We start from the raw sequence: 21,196 nt of genomic DNA, 5'->3' as shown, positions 1-21,196 counted from the left end.
GAGAGGCTTACATTATGTTTTATTGCATTTCTAATTCTATTTGATGTACAATCCATCACTATGTTAGGAAGATAATTTACTGTCTACATGTATAGTGCAATAGTTCTAGTCCCACAGCAGTAGTTCAGCAGTAATGCGATGACACATTTTTCTTGAAGATGGAAGTTTAGTTCTATGGCTTTTCAGGTAGTCCCGCATAACAAAAGCTGTCTGTTACTTAACCACTCTGAAAAAACAAAAAAAACAAAACAATAACACCATCAGTCGCAATACTGTAAAACCCCCTTTAAATAACCTGCCTTTGACTGTTGTTAAAAACGTAGCTTTGTCCTAGGGTCCAATTACAGTAGCATGTGATACTGATTTATTTATTTTATAGATTTTAAAGATCCAGTATCATAGTTTAACCTTCATAGTGTTCTCTTTCAATTATAAACAATGTTACCTGAAACAGTTTTCATGCTGTGTTTTGCTGTTCTCTCGTTTTCCCTTCTCTGAGAGACCCACCTCCTGCTGAGTTACCTGAGCAAATCCTTTGTGTATTTTTTATTTAGGCCTAGGTCCCGGAAAGAAAATTGTTATGAACATTTGCTAATTATTTATTAAGAGATGCGTTTTCAAGACCTGTGGTCAAGATAAAAAGATGTAGGCAAAAAAAAACCATAATGTCTATTCCTCACATGCTAGTCAAATCGCCAGTTATTATAGTACTGTACCTCTAATAATAGTGAGACAAGTGAAATGCTGTTCTGTTTAAATTACTGCCACCACAATATACAAAAAATAATTTATATAGACGATTCTAGTTGGTTGATATTTTAGTAATTCAAACATGTGTTTGTAAGTCTTTTTTTCTATTATTACAGTAACATTAACATAAAATAAAAAATAAATTAATGAATAAATAGCCTATGCAAAATGACAGGTTGGAAGGACCAGGCTTCTGGTTATGAAAGCCTGGTCTTGGTATTTAATTTACTATATACAATTACTGGCTTTTTTATGAAAATTAAAAAATGACTTTTTAATAATGTCTAAAAAAAATAAATAAATAAATGTCTAAAACTGATAGGCTAATGAAATTCATCCCAGAGTACACTGCTGCACGTAACGCCAGACAGTGTATCCTAGCAACATGAGAAGCTACTTTCTGTATAAGTTAGCTTGGGGAAACCATGATACTACCTAACCAGAAAGAATGAAGACGCTAATTCTGGGACTGCATCCACAAATGTAAACATACCACCAAACTCTGGGATAGACTGCAGTTGCCTCAAGCATCCTGGAAGACAGGGAACAGCACAGCAAGCAAGGTGCAATACAGAATATGGGTATTGTTTTAACTTATATGGACATGATACTGGCTCTTTAATTTGAATCGGTAGGATCAAATATGTCATGGAACACACATAGTGGTACTTAAATCCCCCCTTTTTTGGATTATCTGTGAGAATTTACTTTCAATGTAAAAATTCAAAATCTAAAATAGTCCCCTACAATAAAGCAGTAGTCAACCAATACAGCTGTCACTTTATATCCATTCATCCTTATAATGAGAAATTAAAATTGGGAGCCATCATCAAACTACCTAACCACTTCTGCATTGTAGGACAGACCACTGTTTCTACTTCAGATTGCAGTCTTGTATGGAGAACGTCCAGGCATATGGAATGACTGGATGTTTCAATCGCTGGATACAGAAAACAGTTATGGGCCCTTCATCCACTCACATAATATTCTGTTTGTAGCGCTCCAGAGCCTCCTCTGCCACTACCTCTGAGAATTTGGGATCGTCCCAAGGGATATCACCAGGTACTGTGAAGGTCATTGGAGGGGAGTCAAACAGCTGCACTGAAACATTGGTGTCTCCAGGGTTATCTGGGTTCTGGCTACCTCTTGAAATCACCTACAGAAATTGGTGAAATGTTTTAAGATAGGAGTTAAATAAGAAGCTTTGGGAACATTATTGCCACAGAATAACAAGCAACATTAATTTAGTGTGAAATTACTTCAAAGAAGTCAGTAAAAGACAAGAAATTCATACATTTCTGTTTCATTCTATTTCATTTCATTCTGCTATTAAGCACCTAAAGATATCTAAATATAAGCTACTTACCCTCTGTAATAAAACAACATTGTACAGAGCTTAAATTACAGCAACTAATAATTTACTTACATAACACCACCTTTTTTTCTGTTACAGTACCAAAATATTGAACCCTATTCTTAAAATAATGTGTACATGTTTTTAAATTTGTTTTTAAATACAGTATCTCTGAATGAATTGCTCACAGTTTTAATCTGGAAGAATTCGTCTGGCCTCTTGGTGGCGTTAGCGAGTGTAGACACCCATCCAAACTGTTTGTTGAGGGTGTCCATCAAGCTGGATGTATTCAGCATTTCCTGCTGGAATTTCTTCAGCAGCTCATCATATTCTTTCGTGAACTTCTCAAACATGGCCAGGGCTTTCTCAAACTCCTCCTTGAGGGGGCCTTGTAGTGGCCTTTTCCCAGAGCAATCTGAAAGAAAGATGTGTGCTACAGCTGAGCAGTGGAGGCTCGAATGAAATATATAATGTACAAACTCCAGTCACTTGGCTGTACCTCCAGGTGTCATACTGATAATAGTCAAATAAGCTGGAGACACATACATAATATATATAGATTCAACATGGCAGAACCGTCAGAGAACCAGTGATATTCATAATCGAGTGTGACGTGATAACCTACGTGCAGGAGGCAGCTTCTGAGAGCAAACATAGTGCCAGAAAGGAAGCCTACTTCTAAGTAACACACACAAAAGAAGTATGTCCATTTTCCTATGCATTATATAGCCTTTACTATCTATAGTGGTATTTTTAATTACTTCAGATTTGTGGGGGAAATGCGCATGTAGAGATGGCAAGCTAATTTTCCATCCATGGAATGTATTGTAGCTTAAATACAGTATAGCTTTCCACACATCTTTCTACACAATGTGTGTTTTATATCGGTGATGTTCTGCTTGGTAACTTTGTTAAACCCTGAATATTTTTTTCAGTTGGAGCTTGCTACTTTCATTTGCAGTATTAAATATTAACAATAGTTGCATTCCGTTGGTAGCGAGCATATGGGCCAGAAGAAACTATAAGTACGAAATCATAATGAACGTCAACAACGTGGAAAGGCGTAATTACCTTTTCCTGTTATACTGTATGTCTTATGGTCATATGTATTTAAATTGTGCATCCATCAAATGATATTAACAAAAACACTTTTTGTTTCTTTGTATTAATTTTTATAAGGACTGTGTATTGCTGTACTTGCTGGGTTCTAAATGTACATTACCAATGGACAGTATGTCTTTGCATTTTTCACACTCTTCCTTGAGTTTGAGACACCCTGCGGAATTGCGTCGAATTTCACGGCATGTCCTGCGGTCCCCTCTGTTTTGTCCGGACACAATGACATCTTCGTTGCCCTTTCCATCTAGATAAAAAAAGGTAAAATAAAATAAAAGATACAGTCCAAAAACATTTTTAGATCCCGGGCTGAGAACCATTGCTTTTAAGGAGATAAAAGCAGTGTCACCAGTCATCCCGTGCAATGGATGTTGTACTGTCCAGAGAGAACATAAACCTCTTCTAAAATGAAAATATGCATATGATGTGTCCGTTTGTTGAACCCAATGTAAACAGACCTGCCTCCTCCTTCCAAATGTGTGTGCTTACTGCAATATATGCATTTTTCACTTGAGTGCTTGCAGTCTAGACATATTTTTTTTTTACAGAAGAACAGTGTAATGTAATATAATACAATAAAAAGAGCTATACCACTGTGTAAAGGTAAGAAAAAAACTGAGAGTTACCTGTTGGAGAAGATGGCATTGTGTCATATTTACCCTCTCTTTCCATGTATTGGTTGGCCGAGTCAAACATTCTCTGGGCCATGTGAAACATTGGCTGAAACAAGCCATGAAAACCGCGTTCAGACATGGGAAACCTGGAGCTGGGGAAATTCGTTCTGACAAATGGGTGGTCCTCGTCATTGAGAAAAGACGGCATCCGGGGAAAGTCACTGAAGAACGGGTGGTGAAAGGAGGACTGCATGTGATCAAAGACCTTCATACTGTCTTGAAAGATGCTGTCCACCCCATCAGCAACTTCAGAGTAGTGTTCTTCGAGGTCTTCAAATCTCCTGTCTTGTTCTTTGTCTTCCTCCAGGAGGGAGTCCATCCTTTCTCCATTGATCCAGATAGACATAGGGGTGGTCCTATTGAGCAATTCTTCCAGCTAAGGAAGAGAAAGCAGAAAGATTTTGTTCTGCTGGTTTTAGACATGTGCTAAACAACCCCATAGGTTTGTGGATAGCGTGGATAGTGTCCGGTACTGTCTGTGGCCATTAAGAAATTCTAGTAACTCAAAACTTAATAATATCATGACGTCATGAACCTCCCTACAGTTAAAAAAAAATACAATACACTTACTTGTCTTCCCACCATGCCGGAGCCACTGCTGCAGGTCCTCGAATAAAACTTTATGCATGTGTTTTTCAGGCATGGTTTACACTCCTCCCACAAGGCCTGCATTGTTTCATTGCACACTTCCTGTTCTGCATTTAGTTTTGACTCAACTTCCTGGGCATTCTTTAGCGCGTCCTAGAAGGAAAACAGAATAGGTCACATAGGACTTTGCAACTGAATGCAGTCAAGAGCTAAATCACCCAGTATTCTTTTTACAGATTCTAAAATAGCTGGGGGGTTATATGACACAGTTGACTAATTCAACAGTGTCTAGTGCCTTTTATCAATTGTTTTTAATCCTATTCAGTTCAAGTTTGTCTTCCAACGGACATTAGTCCACATCATCAAACCGCTGTGCAGTTCAGAACAGTCCAAGGCAATTGGCAGTCTCTGCTTGAATTGGTTATAGCAAACAAAATAAACTTAACCTGTCGTTCATTCCCATCCAAAATACAGCTCTCACTTTACATTCTCAAGCTCAAAAATCTTAAGCAGTAGGTATCAATAAAAAGGAAGTTTTATGTAAAGCTCAAATCAACTGGTGCAGTTACAAACCTCCTTCATCTTTTTGGTTCTGTCTAATATGCTTAAATACTTCTTGTGCTCTTCTCCAGACTTTTCCATCAGTCTCTTCATCCTCTTGACTCCATTGATAGCGTTATCAATGTGCTTGTCTAAATACTTCTCTCCCGATAGGGATATTTCTGTGAAATTCAATTTATAATAGTTGCTTAACAAGTAAAATGAACGAGTAATATTAAAAAAATAATTTGGTCCACTGTTCAGTACACATCTTATCAGCACCATCTTACAATCTGGCATCTTATTATGCAAACCAGTGGCGTAGCCAGGATTTAGTTTGGGGGGGGGGATTTTTGCAGATGGGTAATAATTAGGGCTGTCAGTTAATCGCAGTTAACTCCTGTCTCGTCCCTCTTAACAATATTCTTTATTTCCCTGGCACAGGTTTGTTGCTTTTTGTTACAGCATTAGTACTTGCTTAAAGTACCCCCATAGCAACTGTGGGCGTGTTGTTTTATTCACCACTGCAAAGAAACTGGTGAGGCGGAAGCACCTTCACCAGTGACTGGATTAAAACAGTTTGGTGACTAGCTGTATCCAGAAAGACATTTTAAGAATGACAGGAGAAAGGATTGACGATCTGTTAAACAGATTGGTACCATTGCTTCAAAGCACAAATACACATGCGATGCCAGTGACACCTGCAGAAAGACTTGCAGTCACACTGTACATAACAACTGGCAATTCCCAGCAAAGTGTGTCCACGAGCTTCCGACTCCACTCTTTACTTGAGGGTTTTCTTGCTCTTGTATCACACACTTTTCTCCACCAGGCTTTACATTCTCTCCAGTAACATGCTAAATTAAATTTAATAGTAAATTCATACAAATGTTTTGACGTGTTTTTTTTTATTTTTTATTTCTTATTGTGCTAAGCAGTTCTCTTAATATGACTTAATTAAGAGATAATACAAATACTGTCATCTTTATAAACTCCATCAACTTAAATTCAGATGTCTTTGCTTTTGGATTTGACTACTTAAATGGAAGGAAAAGGTTGATAAATGAATGGGATTCAGTAGGACTTCTATTATTTACCATTTCTTAAACGGTTTGCCATGAGAGTTGAATAAAATGTTTAATTTGGTCTCCCCACACTCTACATTGACAGTCTCCATGGCGGCATCCATGTTGTTTTGGTGAATCTCACCAGCTTTCTAGACCAGTGACTGGTGGCTCCTCGTGAGTTTAACAACAGTTCGGTGAGCGTCACCTGTTGACTTTAACAACAGTTTGGTGACCACAGAGTGTCGCCGGATGAGCAAACGGTGAATAAAACAACGCGCCTAATCTCTCCCCCTCGTCCTGAGACACCAAACTCCCCACAGTTCAGCAGCCGCATCAGAATGCGTAAGTAAAGCCTTCCAGTTAAAGCTACAGTAAGTAGCATTAGCTGTGCAGTACAAAACAGAGTTCCAATGTTTTTGCTGTATTAATTATACACTATTAACATAGTGTAAATTAACATTAATAAAATAATCTGAACAGTGCAAATACTGTAACCTAGCCAAAACAATAGAAAACACATTCCAACAATAAAGTCCATTTCTATTTTAATCTTCGATTTGGCCATCTCATCGCACGTCAGTTTGAACAGTACGTGCACACGCGTTGTCCAATCAAAGGAGTCGAAGGCTGTCGAAGGCTGTATCTGGTGGAAAAATGACAGGACTGTGCCCAATCACAGCTAGATATTTGTTTGACTGATTTTTTCAAGTGTTCTTTGGCGGAAAGCGAAGGGTTTAAAGTGTCGCAGGGGCTGACATTTTCTTTTTCTCCCACATCGTTGAATAATGAATTTCCACCCCCCTAGCTACGCCACTGATGCAAAGACATAATCATGAATTGTATTGCAAGCATTACTGCTGATTGGTAAGAGAAGTTATTTTTTCATTCCTGTAGAAACTATTGAAAGTATTTTATTTAATATAGTACAGATTTATAAGGAATAATTTACTGAACATCCCACCAGCAAAACCTGATTTGGTACTTACGTTTAAGATCTTCTGGTGAAAGTCTACTTTGACATTCACTCATAGAATAGAGCTGGCACACAACCAGGAATGCCACGGCTATCCTCATCTTCATAACCGTTTAAAGAAACACAACAGCTGGAATGGGTCTGAAAGAAAATATTAATTTTCAAAAAGTTAAAAGAGAACCGTATAAATAACTCTACCTATGTACCACTGTCAGTTAATGTTAAATATAATATAGCATGAAACAACTTATTTGAAGATAGAGACATTATTCGAATTACTTTTGAAAAAAAGTGGACCAAACTTTGCCCTCAAGAAAACGCGTAGAAAATAATTCCATTGTCTCCAGCTATATTGTAAACCAAGGCAGCATGGGCTGTCCAGCATGTTTACAATGGAGAGGATAAGAGACACATGTTTTAATACTGTGCTACAATACATGACTGCTAGATGCATCCGTGTGAATCATAGTTCATAGTTCAAAAGTAACTGTATATATAACTCTGTCTACTGTCAGTTGGTAAATATAATATAAATACATTGTATTGCTATTGTAGATCAGATTTCTTTGACTGAACATGAAGCAAGGTCAAGAAAAGATAACAGAAGATAATAATAGAATCGAAAAGACAGATTAATACTTTATAGTCTTTTTGCGGCTCTTTAGGAATTAGGAACCCAAACACACCACCACGTTGCAGCTTGCCAGCACTGCATTGGAACTGACGATTCAAATTGAGAACGTATATGGGCCAACGTACATTTTTTGGAAACCTCTACCTTCAGATATGCTTGCTAGACCATTACTCTCATTCCACGTTCTGCAATACAATACATGCAGTTTGTTTGAAATGTGTAAGCTGTATAGTTCGTTTATTTTGCAAAAGCAGATCAACGTTAGAACTCTCAATAATTGCAGTACAATATAAACAGCTACTTTGCAGTTCACATGTAATCCTGCATTGTTTCATCATCTCAATAAAACCCACATCAAAATATTGAAGCTAACAAAGCTTCTTTTCTGTACAGCGTTGAAAAGCTCAAAACATATGAAGATTAACATTAAACAAAGCTTTTTACAGTGTTTCCTTTGCAATGCATCTGTATTTGGTTTTAAGTCTGACAGAGACAGGCAAGGTCAGAATATTATAAGTGGGTTAACAGTTGTGCTACATTGTAATAAATATGACTTTACAGTGCCCCAAACTTTAAATACATTTCCATTAACTTATTTTTCTGAGGAAGCCTTTTCTCAACAAATAAACTGTGAACTGGAAATTTCGGGAAACCAGAGGCTGTCCGTCAGCATGAACTGTTACATAACTTGCACAATGTGCTCATGGCACTGAAATGCATTATGAAACCAGAACTCGGAGCCATCATGTGTTCGCAATGCAGATCTAGCAATGTGGCAGTTATAGATTGTCTTCTTGTTTTCTTTATTTTTTCCTGCAGAGCTACTTAAATCCTGAAGATAGTAAATATCCTATTACCTGTGCCGCAAATGCAGTGACACAAAGTGAGCATTAGTGAGACTTAAATCATGATGAGAATGCACTTTTTTTTGCTTTAAAAATATAAAACTCTGCATTATATTGACAGTTAGCTTTAAATGGTAAATCTTTAAACAGAACTATGGTTTCAATGGTCATATTATATATATATATATATAAGTGTCACTTTTTTAATTTTTTAACTGGTAATAATAATGATCTTATAACAAATATATCTAACATTAATGGGCCACTCCTGTGCTGGTTTTTTTTTTTTTTTTTTTTTTGCTTGTTTTTCTTTGCTCAGATATACACACTGCTGTGCAATTTTTGATGTAAATATTAAATCATTTTATAAAACCACATTAAATAAAACCATTCCTTATCTCACAACCTGTATTTCTAACAGTGTAACAGCAGAGATGCAGTATTAATGCAGTGTACAGAAAGGCAAATGTTTTTTCTTTAGTTACACTTACAGTAAGTGACCTTTTTTGACTGGAATTTTCCATTATCATTGACTTATGAGAGCAATCAATCCAGGGGGATAAACTACCTTTGACAAGATAGCTGATTGGAAGGAAACTCATCTGAACCATTATACCCTGAATGTCAAATTAATTTGCTATGGAAGTAAGAGAAAAAAAAAAAATCAACAGCCAAGTACTGTATGTCAAATAATCATGTCATTTAATGCTTGCAACTCAACTGCCATGCTGGACCAATTTAACTAGAACAAGTGAGCCCAAGGTGGCTTTGGATCACTGTAATAACTGGTTACACATTCTAATCATTTTCACATTTAAAATGCAACAGTCAGACAGGACTTCTAGACTATACATGTTTTAAGTATGCCAGTACTGCAGCACTGCAATATTAAGAAATATGAAATCAGCAATACCGTATGATGCTACAAAGCGTAAACCATGATGAATACTAATTAAAGAAGGATACAGGATAATTAAATTACAGGTTATTTCATGCATCAACATTGTTAATTTAGTTGTATCGCAACATCATTTTTTTTTTTTTTTAAATGTTACTTTCAGGATATTTAAACCCATAATTAAATAAATATGAATAAAAAACATATTTGGTCTACTTACCTTCTTAATTAGTTGCTTCTCCCAGCGGAAGCACTGAATAGAGGCTGTGTTATTGTAGGTATTTATACCTAGACACTGGAGTGAGTCACCCCTCGAGAATGCTCTTTGTGGTTTTGGAGTTTTCTAGAAGTTGTGTCGTTGTCTGTGATGACTCTGTGCTATTCCTAATTCTCCCCAGTAGTGGGCAATGTTATACCGCAAATATCAGTTCAAATATACCACTGCAACATCAACAGAAGGAGCCGTCATTACTGTATCTACTGCCAGGAGATATTTTCACTTAAAAACAGTTGCAGTTTACTCATATTACGTTCTGATCTTTAACCTGTTTATTGTGCTCAATCTTCAATGCCATTTGTAATGTTTAATCAAGATGCATCCAAACATTTGATGTTGCATAGGCCACCTTTCTTGGGCAATCAAATCAAACAAAACAAATTCAATTCAGGGAGACACTGAGAAACTGCTTGAAATCAGATTTCATATTTTAATATTTGAATGGATTTACTCACCTTTCTTCTATTATAGAATGTAGTACTGTACATACATACCATGGTAAAGTCATGGTAAATTAGATGGAGCCATGGAAAACAGTGTAAAGTAATGGTTCTTATTGTATGACTCTTGTTCTTATTGTATGACTTATATTGTAACACTTGAATGTATTTGTATTTGCTTGCGATTGTAAGTCGCCCTGGATAAGGGCGTCTGCTAAGAAATAAATAATAATAATAATAATACATGTCTATTTACAACGTATAGTTACTATATATTAGGGTACATTTTGTACTAAGAAATTAGTCTTGCTTTTCTTGTACTGTGTTGGATGACAGTGGATAAAAAACCACCTTAAGGGCACACGGCCAGGGCAGCTCTCTGCAGCAAATAACAGGCCGCATTCCGCAGTGCCAGGGTCAAAATGCTACTTGGAAGGAGATTTTGAAATATATCTGCTTTATCATAATTATTCAACATTTTCTCTGCACACCACATTCTGATTTATTCTCTCTTAAGTTGTTTTTTTCATTTGTAGTATGTGTGTGTATAGATTTGGTCACTGTTTTTCAATGTACTCTTTTGTACAAGCTAACATTTCAAGAGAGACTCTCACTGGCATTCTCCCTATTGTAGGTTTTGCCATAATTCTGATTCTTGATTCCAATTCCAAGGTAGTTGCTTCCTTTACCGAAATATATAGATATTACTGTAGGCTGTGAAATATATGTGACCCGTCAGTAAAATCAGTCGCAAATGCAGTAATATTTATCTAAACTATAAAAAAAAAGAATGATCTGATTCAAAACTACACAATCTTATAGTTGTAACAAAAAGGGTTACAGTATGACAATAATAATGACGAACAGCAGACGGCAGCGTTTCAAATCGTTGCAATGTTTTCTGTCATACAGTAATACGCTTTCCATCCCACTGTCTAACAGTTTTTCCAGCTGGGCCAACATTTTCTTCTTAAACTCTGGACAATAGATTTTTTTTTTAAAAACATCATTAACAGACCCTATAAAGAAGTATTACTGAGCTTCTCAAACTCTGTATCGTCCCTATATGCCTGTGACTGATGTCCTCAGGAGAGACGTTTAATGAGGTTTGCTATTAAGTATCCTTTTATTCTAACTTCCGAAGATGCAATTTAAACATGTTTTAAAAGAGCTGTTTTACAAACACTGTGTCTACTATGAGAAGAGGCTGTGGTTCTTAGAGCCTCAGAGACAAGCCTGCCTTGAATAAACTGGAGGCTGTGTGGTCCAGTGGTTAAAGAAAAGGGCTTGTAACCAGGAGGTCCCCGGTTCAAATCCCACCTCAGCCACTGACTCACTGTGTGACCCTGAGCAAATCACTTGTGCTCCGTCTTTCGGGTGAGACGTAATTGTAAGTGACTCCGCAGCTGATGCATAGTTCACACACCTTAGTCTGTAAGTCACCTTGGATAAAGGCGTCTGCTAAATAAACAAATAATAATAAACTCCTCCAATACTGTGACTCCTGCTCCTCATCCTGTCCAAATGCTGAACTGTACTCACTCCTACTTGTCCTTAGTTTCTTGTTTTGTTTCTTGTTTCATTCTAATTAAAAGCATCAAAGTAAATTCGATATTTGATGTGACATTATAAAAATGAGAACAATAATCTGTACTCAGTCAAGCAAGCCTGCCTGTTGATCCTCACCTATGTTAGTCAGTTTTAATTAATTTTCACAAAGCTCTGTGCATCTTTTACTTCAGGCTGTGTTTAACAATCTACAGTATACGGCTTGTTTTACACTAGGAGAAAAGAAAATAAATGAATCAAAGTCTCCGCAGGTGAAGTCATTGAATCAGCATCCTGTTAGTTCTGTGTCTCATTTCAGATGCCCACACATGGCAGATTACCTATTAAAAAGGAGGACATTTATACTTAAGCCTCCAATTCCATTATCTGATGAGAAAAAGGTCAAATATTGAATGCCAATGCACACTACACTTTCACAAACTCTAAATTCATCCAGTAGATGATGTAAGAGTCAGAAACATGTTGCTGTGGGTGATTGATGATTCAAGTAATTTTCCGTTGAAGGTTTCAAGTACAAGTACTGTTTTCATTTTCTTGATTTTTTCTTTTCTTTTTGGAACATCAGTATGCACGGTGCTCTCACAAGCCTCATTCAGACTTCATACCCCTGTTCTTGTGAGTAAGAGTCAGCACATGTTGCTCAAAGGGTATAAGTTAAAATAACCAAAACCCATTAACTTAAACACTTTAATCTGCTTTCACAGGGCAACAAAAGCGTCCATTTTTGAATACATTGACAGTGTTATGACTTTGACCAAGGCCCCTGCAACTCCTGGGGAGAAAAGGTGTCATTGACCACTGTGTTGGACAGAAGGGGGTCCCGTCTGCAATTCGACCTCCTGACATGAGGAGACGAGGATCTCCAGATAAAGGAGGACAGCATACGTGGTCCAGGCTCTGTTACTCTAGTCAGCCATCTTTGAGAACACCTGTGTAGTAGGTAGTGGCGTTCGGCTGACTAGAGGGGCGGGGCTCGGTACAAAAGGGAGTGTCTTGCCTCACAACGCTAGGTTGGTGAATGGAGCAAGGTGAGAGAAAGGCTAGGGAATGTGTGCTAACAAAATATATATTGCAGAATAAACAAAGACAGGAACAGCGTGAATGGACAGAACAAAAGAAAAACGGGGTGAAAAAGGACCACCGTCACAGAGGACTGTTCCTGTGGACACTTTTTCGTTTGTTATTGTTTTTCGTTTCCCGAGAACCAGCACCAGCATTCACTGTATTTCCCCTTAGATTATAAATAACTCAACTTGTCTTGTAAATAAAATTCACTGTTATTTACGACCTCAACTGGAAGAAGAATCATTTGAGCAGTCTGGCAAAATCCTTGGATTACTGATTTGACACAAGAATTGAGAGAAGATGGTCAAGAAATTCGCAAAGGAACAATTCAGCAATACCTTAACAAGATGAATGTCCATGGGCGTAAAAACCAAGATGCAAACCTTTATTAAAAACAATACATAAAATAAAGCTTTTTCCATTGAATACTTGAAGAAGCGAGATGATTTCTTCAACCAAATGTTATGGTCAGACGAATCCAAAATATAACTTCTCTCACCAGGAAAGCATCAATATGTTTGGAGTAAGAAGGAGAAGAATTTAAAGAAAAGTTCATCATGCACAGTGTTAGACATGGTGGAGGTTGTGTGATGGTATAGGCTTGTTTTTCTTCCTCAGGCACTGGCGACCTTTGTATTGTAGAAGGATCAATGAATGCTGCAAAATATCAAGACATTTTGCACTTTCATTTGTTACCCAGTGCTAGAAGGCTTATTGGACGGAAGTTTGTATTTTAACAGTATTCTGACCCTAATCATTCTGCAAAGTCTACAAAGGAATTTCTGAAAAAAAGGAAGATTACAGTTATGGATTGGCCATTTCAGTCCCCAGACTTGAATCCCATTGAGATGTGGATTGACTTGAAGGTTGCTGTTGCAAAAAGGAAAGCAAAGTCGATTGCAGAACTCAAGAACCGTATGTCTTGAAGAATCGGCAAAAATATCTCCAGAAAGATGCCAGGAACTGGTTTCAAAATACAAAAAATGACTGCAAGCTGTAAAGGAAGCAAAGGGTGGGCACACAAAATACTACTGAAGGGTGCCCAAATACATTTGTCAAAGTATGAAATTAGTTTTTGCATGTTCTTTTTCATTTTATGCATGTTATGTAATAATTTGTTGTTTTATTATAAAGCTGAATCTCTACTTTAATTTATATCTTTCAATAGATCAATTAGAAATTATAGAAATCACTTTGTGGTTTTTCTAATTTTTTTAATTGCCCAAATACTTTTGTCTGTGACTGCATATGTTGAAGGAGTCCTGGAATGTTTAAACCATAAGGACTCCCCACACGTTCCCCCTCTGAACTCCCCACACGTTCCTCCTCTGAACCCACACGTTCCTCCTCTGAACTCCCCACACGTTCCTCCTCCGAACTCCCCACACGTTCCTCCTCTGAACTCCCCACACGTTCCCCCTCTGAACTCCCCACACGTTCCTCCTCCGAACTCCCCACACGTTCCTCCTCCGGACTCCCCACACGTTCCCCCTCTGAACTCCCCACATGTTCCTCCTCCAAACTCTCCACACGTTCCTCCTCTGAACTCCCCACACGTTCCTCCTCCGAACTCCACAGACAGTGGACGAACCCCAAACAAGTATTGTGCTGGTCCTTCCAGCACGAGTAGCAATTGTTATTTTAATTCTCTTTATTTTTATTTCTCCTCTCTCCCCCATTCTCCACTGCAAACACACCAACCCTGTGTGAAGCACTCGCTCTTTTATGCAGCTGTGCCGAAACTCGATTGCTAATCAGTCATGCACTTGAATCTCGGCACAGTCTGCACGTGGACTAATTGTGCACCCCTGTGCCCCCAAACAAATACCCACTTTGATCTGCATGTGAAGTGGTTGTGCAATCTCTGTGCCTAAATACAAATATACATTTTAAATCACCTGTGCTACATAACCCACACTCCGTGCACCAATACGTACACACACCATAAAACACAAAAATACGCAGAGGGGCAGGGCACCCTGCCACAATGTTGTTTTATGACTACCCTCAGAGAAAATTTTGTTCAGTCGTAGAACGTGGGTAATTGTACGCCATCCTATGTTTTTATTAAAAAGACACTTTTAACACTTTAATTAACTTTATTTGTACATTTCTTATTGAACAAGGTAAAACTGAAACTTTTTTTGTTAACAAATTGCAATAATGACAACAAAAGTCTATGAGCCTTAAGATTAAGTATTTTTTATAAAAAATAAATTAAAAAGGCATTTCTGTGCCTCTACCGTATCTTGAATAATGTGCCTCAATCTTCATCATCACTTGTGATGGCATCTACAATAGGATTAAGGCATGTTCCCACACTCACAGGAACACATTTCAATGCAAGGTAAGTTGTTTTGCACACATGTACACATGTCTTCACAGGGGATTTGCCCATGAAAATCACACATCACATTTTACAGTAATTTGGAAGCAGTAGGACCAAGGTGAAGCAACCAGCGACTCGCTCTGCTCTAAGGTTGTTCAGCAGTATATGAACTACATCTGGGAACATATCCCAAAGCCTGAATGTTGGAGATTGCTCTCTTCTGATATTTTGGAAATGAACAAGTAATGCTAGAAAAGTTCCCTCAAGGTAGTTATCAAGATGGTGAAAGCTTTCTGGGCATTTTCATTTTGGTAGGAAGCATGCCGTGTTGCTACATGCTGCCAGAGAGCTTCACACATGGCTCTTCCCTCATCACTTGTCTCATTCTAGTCAAAGAATGCCACACGCTTCAGTTGCATTAAGGCTTCAAATGAGAGCATAAGCCCACATACAGCTCTATGAAACTGCTTTCCTGCTAGCAGCATTTCTGCAGTGTGTGTTGCATAAACACCAGATTTAACAAGCAAAGCTTTCAGGCCAGCATCATCTCATAGCTTTCCTATTCCTGCTATAAATGTGCATAGGGCATGGAATGCTCCAAGCCTTAACACATTTCCAAGTTCAGGCCCTGTCCATTTTACTTGTTGGGCCACAGCATATGGCTACTGGTCAAATATTTGTATTGGGGTAGACTGACCCAGGGCGTTTGTTATTTATTTGATCTTTTTCAAGCAAGTAAATATTGTGGCAATATTTGCATGCTCTGCTTGTATCACAGGTGTGTAAACAGCTCTTGTAAAGCTCTGTACTTCAGAGAAAAAGACTTGCATTGAAACCTGTCCAAAATCGAATAATTTGTGTACCATCAGAAGGAGGCAGTGGCAGTTCATTATGACTCACCATTCTCAGCAGCACCCATGAAGTATCTTCTGTATTTGTACCTTGATATTTGCAGCTCTTTATCTTGTTTGTAGCATTATGAACCCTTGGAGGTTCAGGTCTATAGTTAGGCTTCATAAAGGAAGCACTCCTGGTACTTGCTATGATATCCTCTGTGTTGAGGGACTTATCACTTCCTTTGATTATCCTGATCTTTCTCACCTCGCTGCTTACTGTGAAACCTTTTTGAAACCCCACCATTGCTAGTGAATGAAAAGTTTATTTTCCATCTACAGTTTCTGTGTTTAAATCAATGTTATCATCCCCCTCCTGTATAAGACATCCACCTTTCTCCTGGTGAAGTAACCCAGTTGGCATATAAACTCCACTGTTGATCTTACTGATCTCTTCTTTAGCAACTGCAGTGGTGAATCGATGGACATCATACGAACATGAAAAGCCACATGAATGTGGGATGTTGATTTTTCCTTTCTTACTATTTGCAGCGTGAAGCTGAACTGGCAGTCCAAAATGCAGATGAGTTAAGCTCTTTCGGCTATTGTAGATAATGCTTTCAGAAACAGCTAAGCTCTTCTCCATACAGTCATGACTAAGCTCATAGTCATCACTTACTGCTTCAAAAGCTTTTTTGTCCAAGAGCCACAGCACTGTTCAATGAAGAAGTGATGGCACAAATTTCAGTGAATGTTGAATAGATAGCTCATCTGGATTTGGGTATTCTTTTGGTCTTCTGATGTTACCAATTTCCTTTCATAAAATTGATACAGCATGACACAATATTTTTATAGTCATCGGATATTTGCTCTTCACCTCCATATAGATTTTCATGTATCTTCAGTACATTGATTTCATCTTTCAGTGCAGCAGCACCAGCAAGAGAGCTCTTACTATTGAAAGCAAGGACGGACTTAGACTGACCATATTGGCGTTGAATAATTATATCAGAACCGTAATGATTTTCCAAATGCTTCTGTCACTTTTCTACATGGTAATTTGCTGAAGACTCGGTGATTGAAGCTGGGGAATGTTTCTTAAATTGCATTAGAAAATCTGACAACAGAAATGCTTTTCTATTGAGTATTACATCATCACCTATTTCTCTTATGAGGGCATTAAAGGCTTCTTGATATGGATCATCTTCATTTTTACCAGCCCGTACAAGTCTTCAGATTGGATTTACTTGTGTATAAAGTGATGTAAGTCTTGTGATACAGTGCCTCTGCCGCAATAAGATCTTCATTTCTGATCTTAATGAGAAGTTTACTGTCTGAACGAATCTCAACTGCTTTGAGAATATTTTGTTGAACATTATAAGTTTGCACCTTACAGAGATTTTTGTCTTTTTTATATGACTTTTTCGAGAAAAAGAAAAAAATATTCCAGTCTGCTTTAGATCTTCTTTCTCTGCTATGAACGTCACTTTCAGGAGTTCCTTTCATGGTGGTTTCTTGAACAGAAGTGTGAAGAAGGGTTGAATAGTTAGACTTTTCAATTGAGAGATGCCTTGCATGCCATGTATAAGATGCATGTAGACACCATCCCTTTTTTGCTGAATGCTAGCTATGATTGTTTTAATTTCTCTTGACTGTGCTTTTGATAATTTCTCACCTCTCTCTTCCTGACAAACACATTTTTCCCAGCTTGTAGTCAGATTTTTGTCTTTTTCTTAATAGCTTTAGTGGACTTGTTGGCCCTTCACAAGCCATTTGTAGGCAATCTACTTTATTCTAGCTGCTCTAACTATGATGCACAGGAAATTGCTTGGTTTTATTCTTCTTCTACAAGTCAGCATGTGTGATAAAAGTGACTAGGCAATCTGGTACTAAAGCAGAAAAATATCAATCGAGAAATTAGAGGGGGCAGGGCAAAGCTCTGCTGATGACATGCATTATTTTTGTTTATTTAAGAATGGGGATTTGCATTAGTGTTTAGTTAAAAACACGGGGGGGGGGTATAATTAGTGTGTGGTGTATTGGGCTTTAAATGTATTGTGTGGGGGTTATTTAAACGGTTGTGATATTTAAATGTATTATTGTTTGGTTTATATGTGGTATGGCGATGGTAGCAGCTCGTCTCTGTTAGACATTTCATGAGAATGCATGGTTGGCAGTGAATTAATTAAGAGTTGCTGTCGACCATGCAGATATTAAAAACTTGTGCAGAATGTGACCATCTGGTGGTCACATTAATGTATTACTAAGAGATGGTACTTTTTTTTGTTGATTTCTCCCCCTTGGCGCTGGTTTATTAAATGAACAAATAAAACATTTAAAGAAAACACAAAACACTGAACAAAACAAACGGCACATTGGCCAAAATAAATAGACAGACAAAACACACAGTTGACGAACCCCAAACAAGTATAGTGCTGGTTCTTCCAGCACACGTAGCAATTGTTATTTTAATTCTCTTTGTTTTTTGCTGATCGGAGTGGGTGTCTGTCACAGGGTGACTTTGTGAATGATGTCAGACCAGAAAGGAATACTCCTATCTTAGATACTCTTCTGTTTGAATGTGGTGGCCCAGGACCCTATCTTAGATACTCTTCTGTTTGAATGAGGTGGTCCAAGACCCTATCTTAGATACTCTTCTGTTTGAATGAGGTGGTCCAAGACCCTATCTTAGATACTCTTCTGTATGAATGTGGTGGTCCAAGACCCTATCTTAGATACTCTTCTGTTTGAATGTGGTGGTCCAGGACCCTATCTTAGATACTCTTCTGTATGAATGTGGTGGTCCAGGACCCTATCTTAGATACTCTTCTGTTTGAATGTGGTGGCCCAGGACCCTATCTTAGATACTCTTCTGTATGAATGTGGTGGTCCAGGACCCTATCTTAGATAAACTTCTGTTTGAATGTGGTGGTCCAGGACCCTATCTTAGATACTCTTCTGTTTGAATGTGGTGGCCTAGGACCCTATCTTAGATACTCTTCTGTTTGAATGTGGTGGCCCAGGACCCTATCTTAGATAAACTTCTGTTTGAATGTGGTGGTCCAGGACCCTATCTTAGATACTCTTCTGTTTGAATGTGGTGGCCCAGGACTTAGATACTCTTTTTTTAGATATAAAAGACCTTGACCTAATATACTTACAGAACGTCTGGCTTCACACACCCGAGTTACAGTGTAGCACCAACATCAAGCAATATCTTACCTAATAACGTTCTGTGAAACCAGATGTTAGTCATCTGCTTTTAGAAGGAAAATGCTAAGAGCTGTGTGTTGTGAATCCAGTAAAAAGTCACAAACTGTTTCTTCGGTGCAATGGTACTTTATTGCCACAACTCTTAATGCTGACTTAACATGTCCATTCACAAAAGTTGTCTCAACTTTGCAAACAGCTTTGTTCAGCTACTCAACTCACCTAGTGTGCTCACAACAAGAATGCATATAACCTTGGTTAAGTACATGTGTAGCGCCAGTCACTCATTAACTAACATAACAAGCAATTAGTAGAATGTGCGCATCACTGTACACGTGCACACAGATCCCAGCTACTCTGTTTTCAAGTTTTTATATATTTAAAATGTTTCTGCCTTTTAAGCCCATTTTGAAAATGTTCTGCGTTAGTTTTAAAAAATATCACGTGGCCCTCTTTTTAAATGTCTTTTTTAGAGCCTAAATAACCTCCTTCTGTGCCAGTAGTATTAAAAAAAACCGTGTACGTTTGGCTCACAGCGTGATAAACTGTAATGGCAAGCAGGTTCCAGAGAGGGGATGGGGGCAGGTTGTCTCCCTATCTACAGCTACACTGCATTTCAAGTCAACATGTTTACTTTCTGATAAAGTACAGTGCATGCAAGGATAAACAATGACAAAATGCAGTGAACGAACACCAAGGAATGATATTGTATAAAACTGAGTGTGGATGTGAGACCTTGCAGCTTTAAGTCAGATCCCAGGGTACAGTAGGTGTCTCTTATTATATGTTTGTTTATTTTGTCAAATTGGCTACCAGGAAGTACATGATATCATAATGTTCTGACTAAAATAACTGTAACCTCCCACACCTCCAAAGTATAAACATGTTGATCAAGACCTACAGTATGGTGATTCGTGATTCTGAATAAGTGAGCAGATCACATTCATTTTGGCATTTAAAAAAATAATATTTACATGGCACGCCAGACAATGAATGTGCTTTCAGTACAGAACATCTGCCCATCTGCACCTATCGGGAAGTGTACAGTATGGAAGCAGACCTTGTTTTAGATCCAAAGGAAAATTCACGGGACAGGAGCAAGGCCTGTGTGGAGGAAGAACCTCAGGAATTCAGAATAGAGAGAAGTGCTTTGTGACTTAGGAAGGAGTATAGGGTTTCCTCTTGGCTCGTGGAGATCCGCCCTCGTGGAGGTGAGACCAAACCGATCAGCCTCCAAGGCTGGGCAGCAACCGTTACTTCAACCAAACTAGAGGGGAGAGAACAGGAAAATGAAAGTTAAGATAGATCTGGCCGAGGGTCCCCTCTGGCTCGCAGAGAACCTTCCTGGCGGAAGGCAAGGCCAGCGTGGCTGGGCCTCTAAGATTGGAAAGTGAGCTTCACTTACGTGGAACAACGTAGTGGAGGAGGAACGGAGGATGGAGGAAATGAAAATCACAGACAGAGAATGAAGGCATGACTTGGGATTTAAATAGGGAGCTTGGCAGATATTATTGGAGGTAGAGAACAGGGGAGGAGCCCTAAGTTCTGCTCAGTTTATAATAAAAGTGTCTTTACTGTATGTGAGATGCTGTGGTCTGGAATGTGAAATACAGTACATCTACAGCGTTTTCACTCTTGAATTTATGACAAACCCTTTGCTTCCACTCAGGCAAACTTGACTATGAAGAGTAAGTCTTACTCATAGCACAGGTCGATTACAATATTCATCATGCCATTATTATGTTTATACAAAACAGACTCAAGAAAGGTTCTCTAGGCAGTTTCTTACTATAATTATGAGGTAATTATTTTAGCATTACTTAGTCATTTTTGCATAGTGATAGATAGATAGATAGATAGATATAGATAGATAGATAGATAGATAGATAGATAGATAGATAGATAGATAGATAGATAGATAGATACGATACGATATTGACATGTCCAAGTCTTTATGTCCTCAATGAGCACTGTCTTTTTATCTTGTGTCTTTAAAATTATCATTGAACTCACTATGGGGTGCAATGTAGTAAA

At 38.1% G+C, this 21,196-nt stretch overlaps 1 protein-coding gene across 5 annotated transcripts; it reads right to left on the bottom strand.

Moving 5' to 3' along the window:
* Positions 1-2: 2 nt before the first annotated feature.
* Positions 3-9,815, bottom strand: LOC117402917 (clusterin-like). 5 transcript variants are annotated; one of them, XM_034004576.3, is made up of 11 exons: positions 9,660-9,764; positions 9,033-9,178; positions 7,822-7,881; positions 7,076-7,203; positions 5,056-5,204; positions 4,465-4,635; positions 3,847-4,270; positions 3,327-3,467; positions 2,293-2,519; positions 1,731-1,906; positions 3-226 (listed from the first exon to the last, which is right to left on the bottom strand). In XM_034004576.3, exons 4-11 carry the CDS (start codon positions 7,167-7,169, stop codon positions 214-216), a joined length of 1,395 nt encoding a protein of 464 aa, XP_033860467.2. In that variant the 5' UTR covers positions 7,170-7,203; positions 7,822-7,881; positions 9,033-9,178; positions 9,660-9,764; the 3' UTR covers positions 3-213. The 5 variants fall into 5 exon arrangements, with proteins under 5 accessions (XP_033860467.2, XP_033860465.2, XP_033860466.2 ...); XM_034004574.3 differs by lacking the exon at positions 7,822-7,881; XM_034004575.3 differs by lacking the exons at positions 7,822-7,881; positions 9,033-9,178 and having other exon boundaries at positions 9,660-9,814.
* Between the last annotated feature and the right edge of the window lie 11,381 nt (positions 9,816-21,196).

This window comes from Acipenser ruthenus, chromosome 5 (genome assembly GCF_902713425.1).
Source record: "Acipenser ruthenus chromosome 5, fAciRut3.2 maternal haplotype, whole genome shotgun sequence".
In the NCBI taxonomy this organism is placed as follows: Eukaryota; Metazoa; Chordata; class Actinopteri; order Acipenseriformes; family Acipenseridae; genus Acipenser; species Acipenser ruthenus.
This window is presented reverse-complemented; position numbering and strand designations above follow the sequence as displayed.

Excerpts from the sequence above, each read along its gene's own strand:
- LOC117402917 (XM_034004575.3), bottom strand. The coding sequence starts at position 7,169 with ATGAAGATGAGGATAGCCGTGGCATTCCTGGTTGTGTGCCAGCTCTAT. Across the intron at positions 3,468-3,846 it reads AATGCCATCTTCTCCAACAG|ATGGAAAGGGCAACGAAGAT; the intron begins GTAACTCTCAGT and ends TTTTTTATCTAG. Across the intron at positions 1,907-2,292 it reads AATTCTTCCAGATTAAAACT|GTGATTTCAAGAGGTAGCCA; the intron begins GTGAGCAATTCA and ends CAATTTCTGTAG.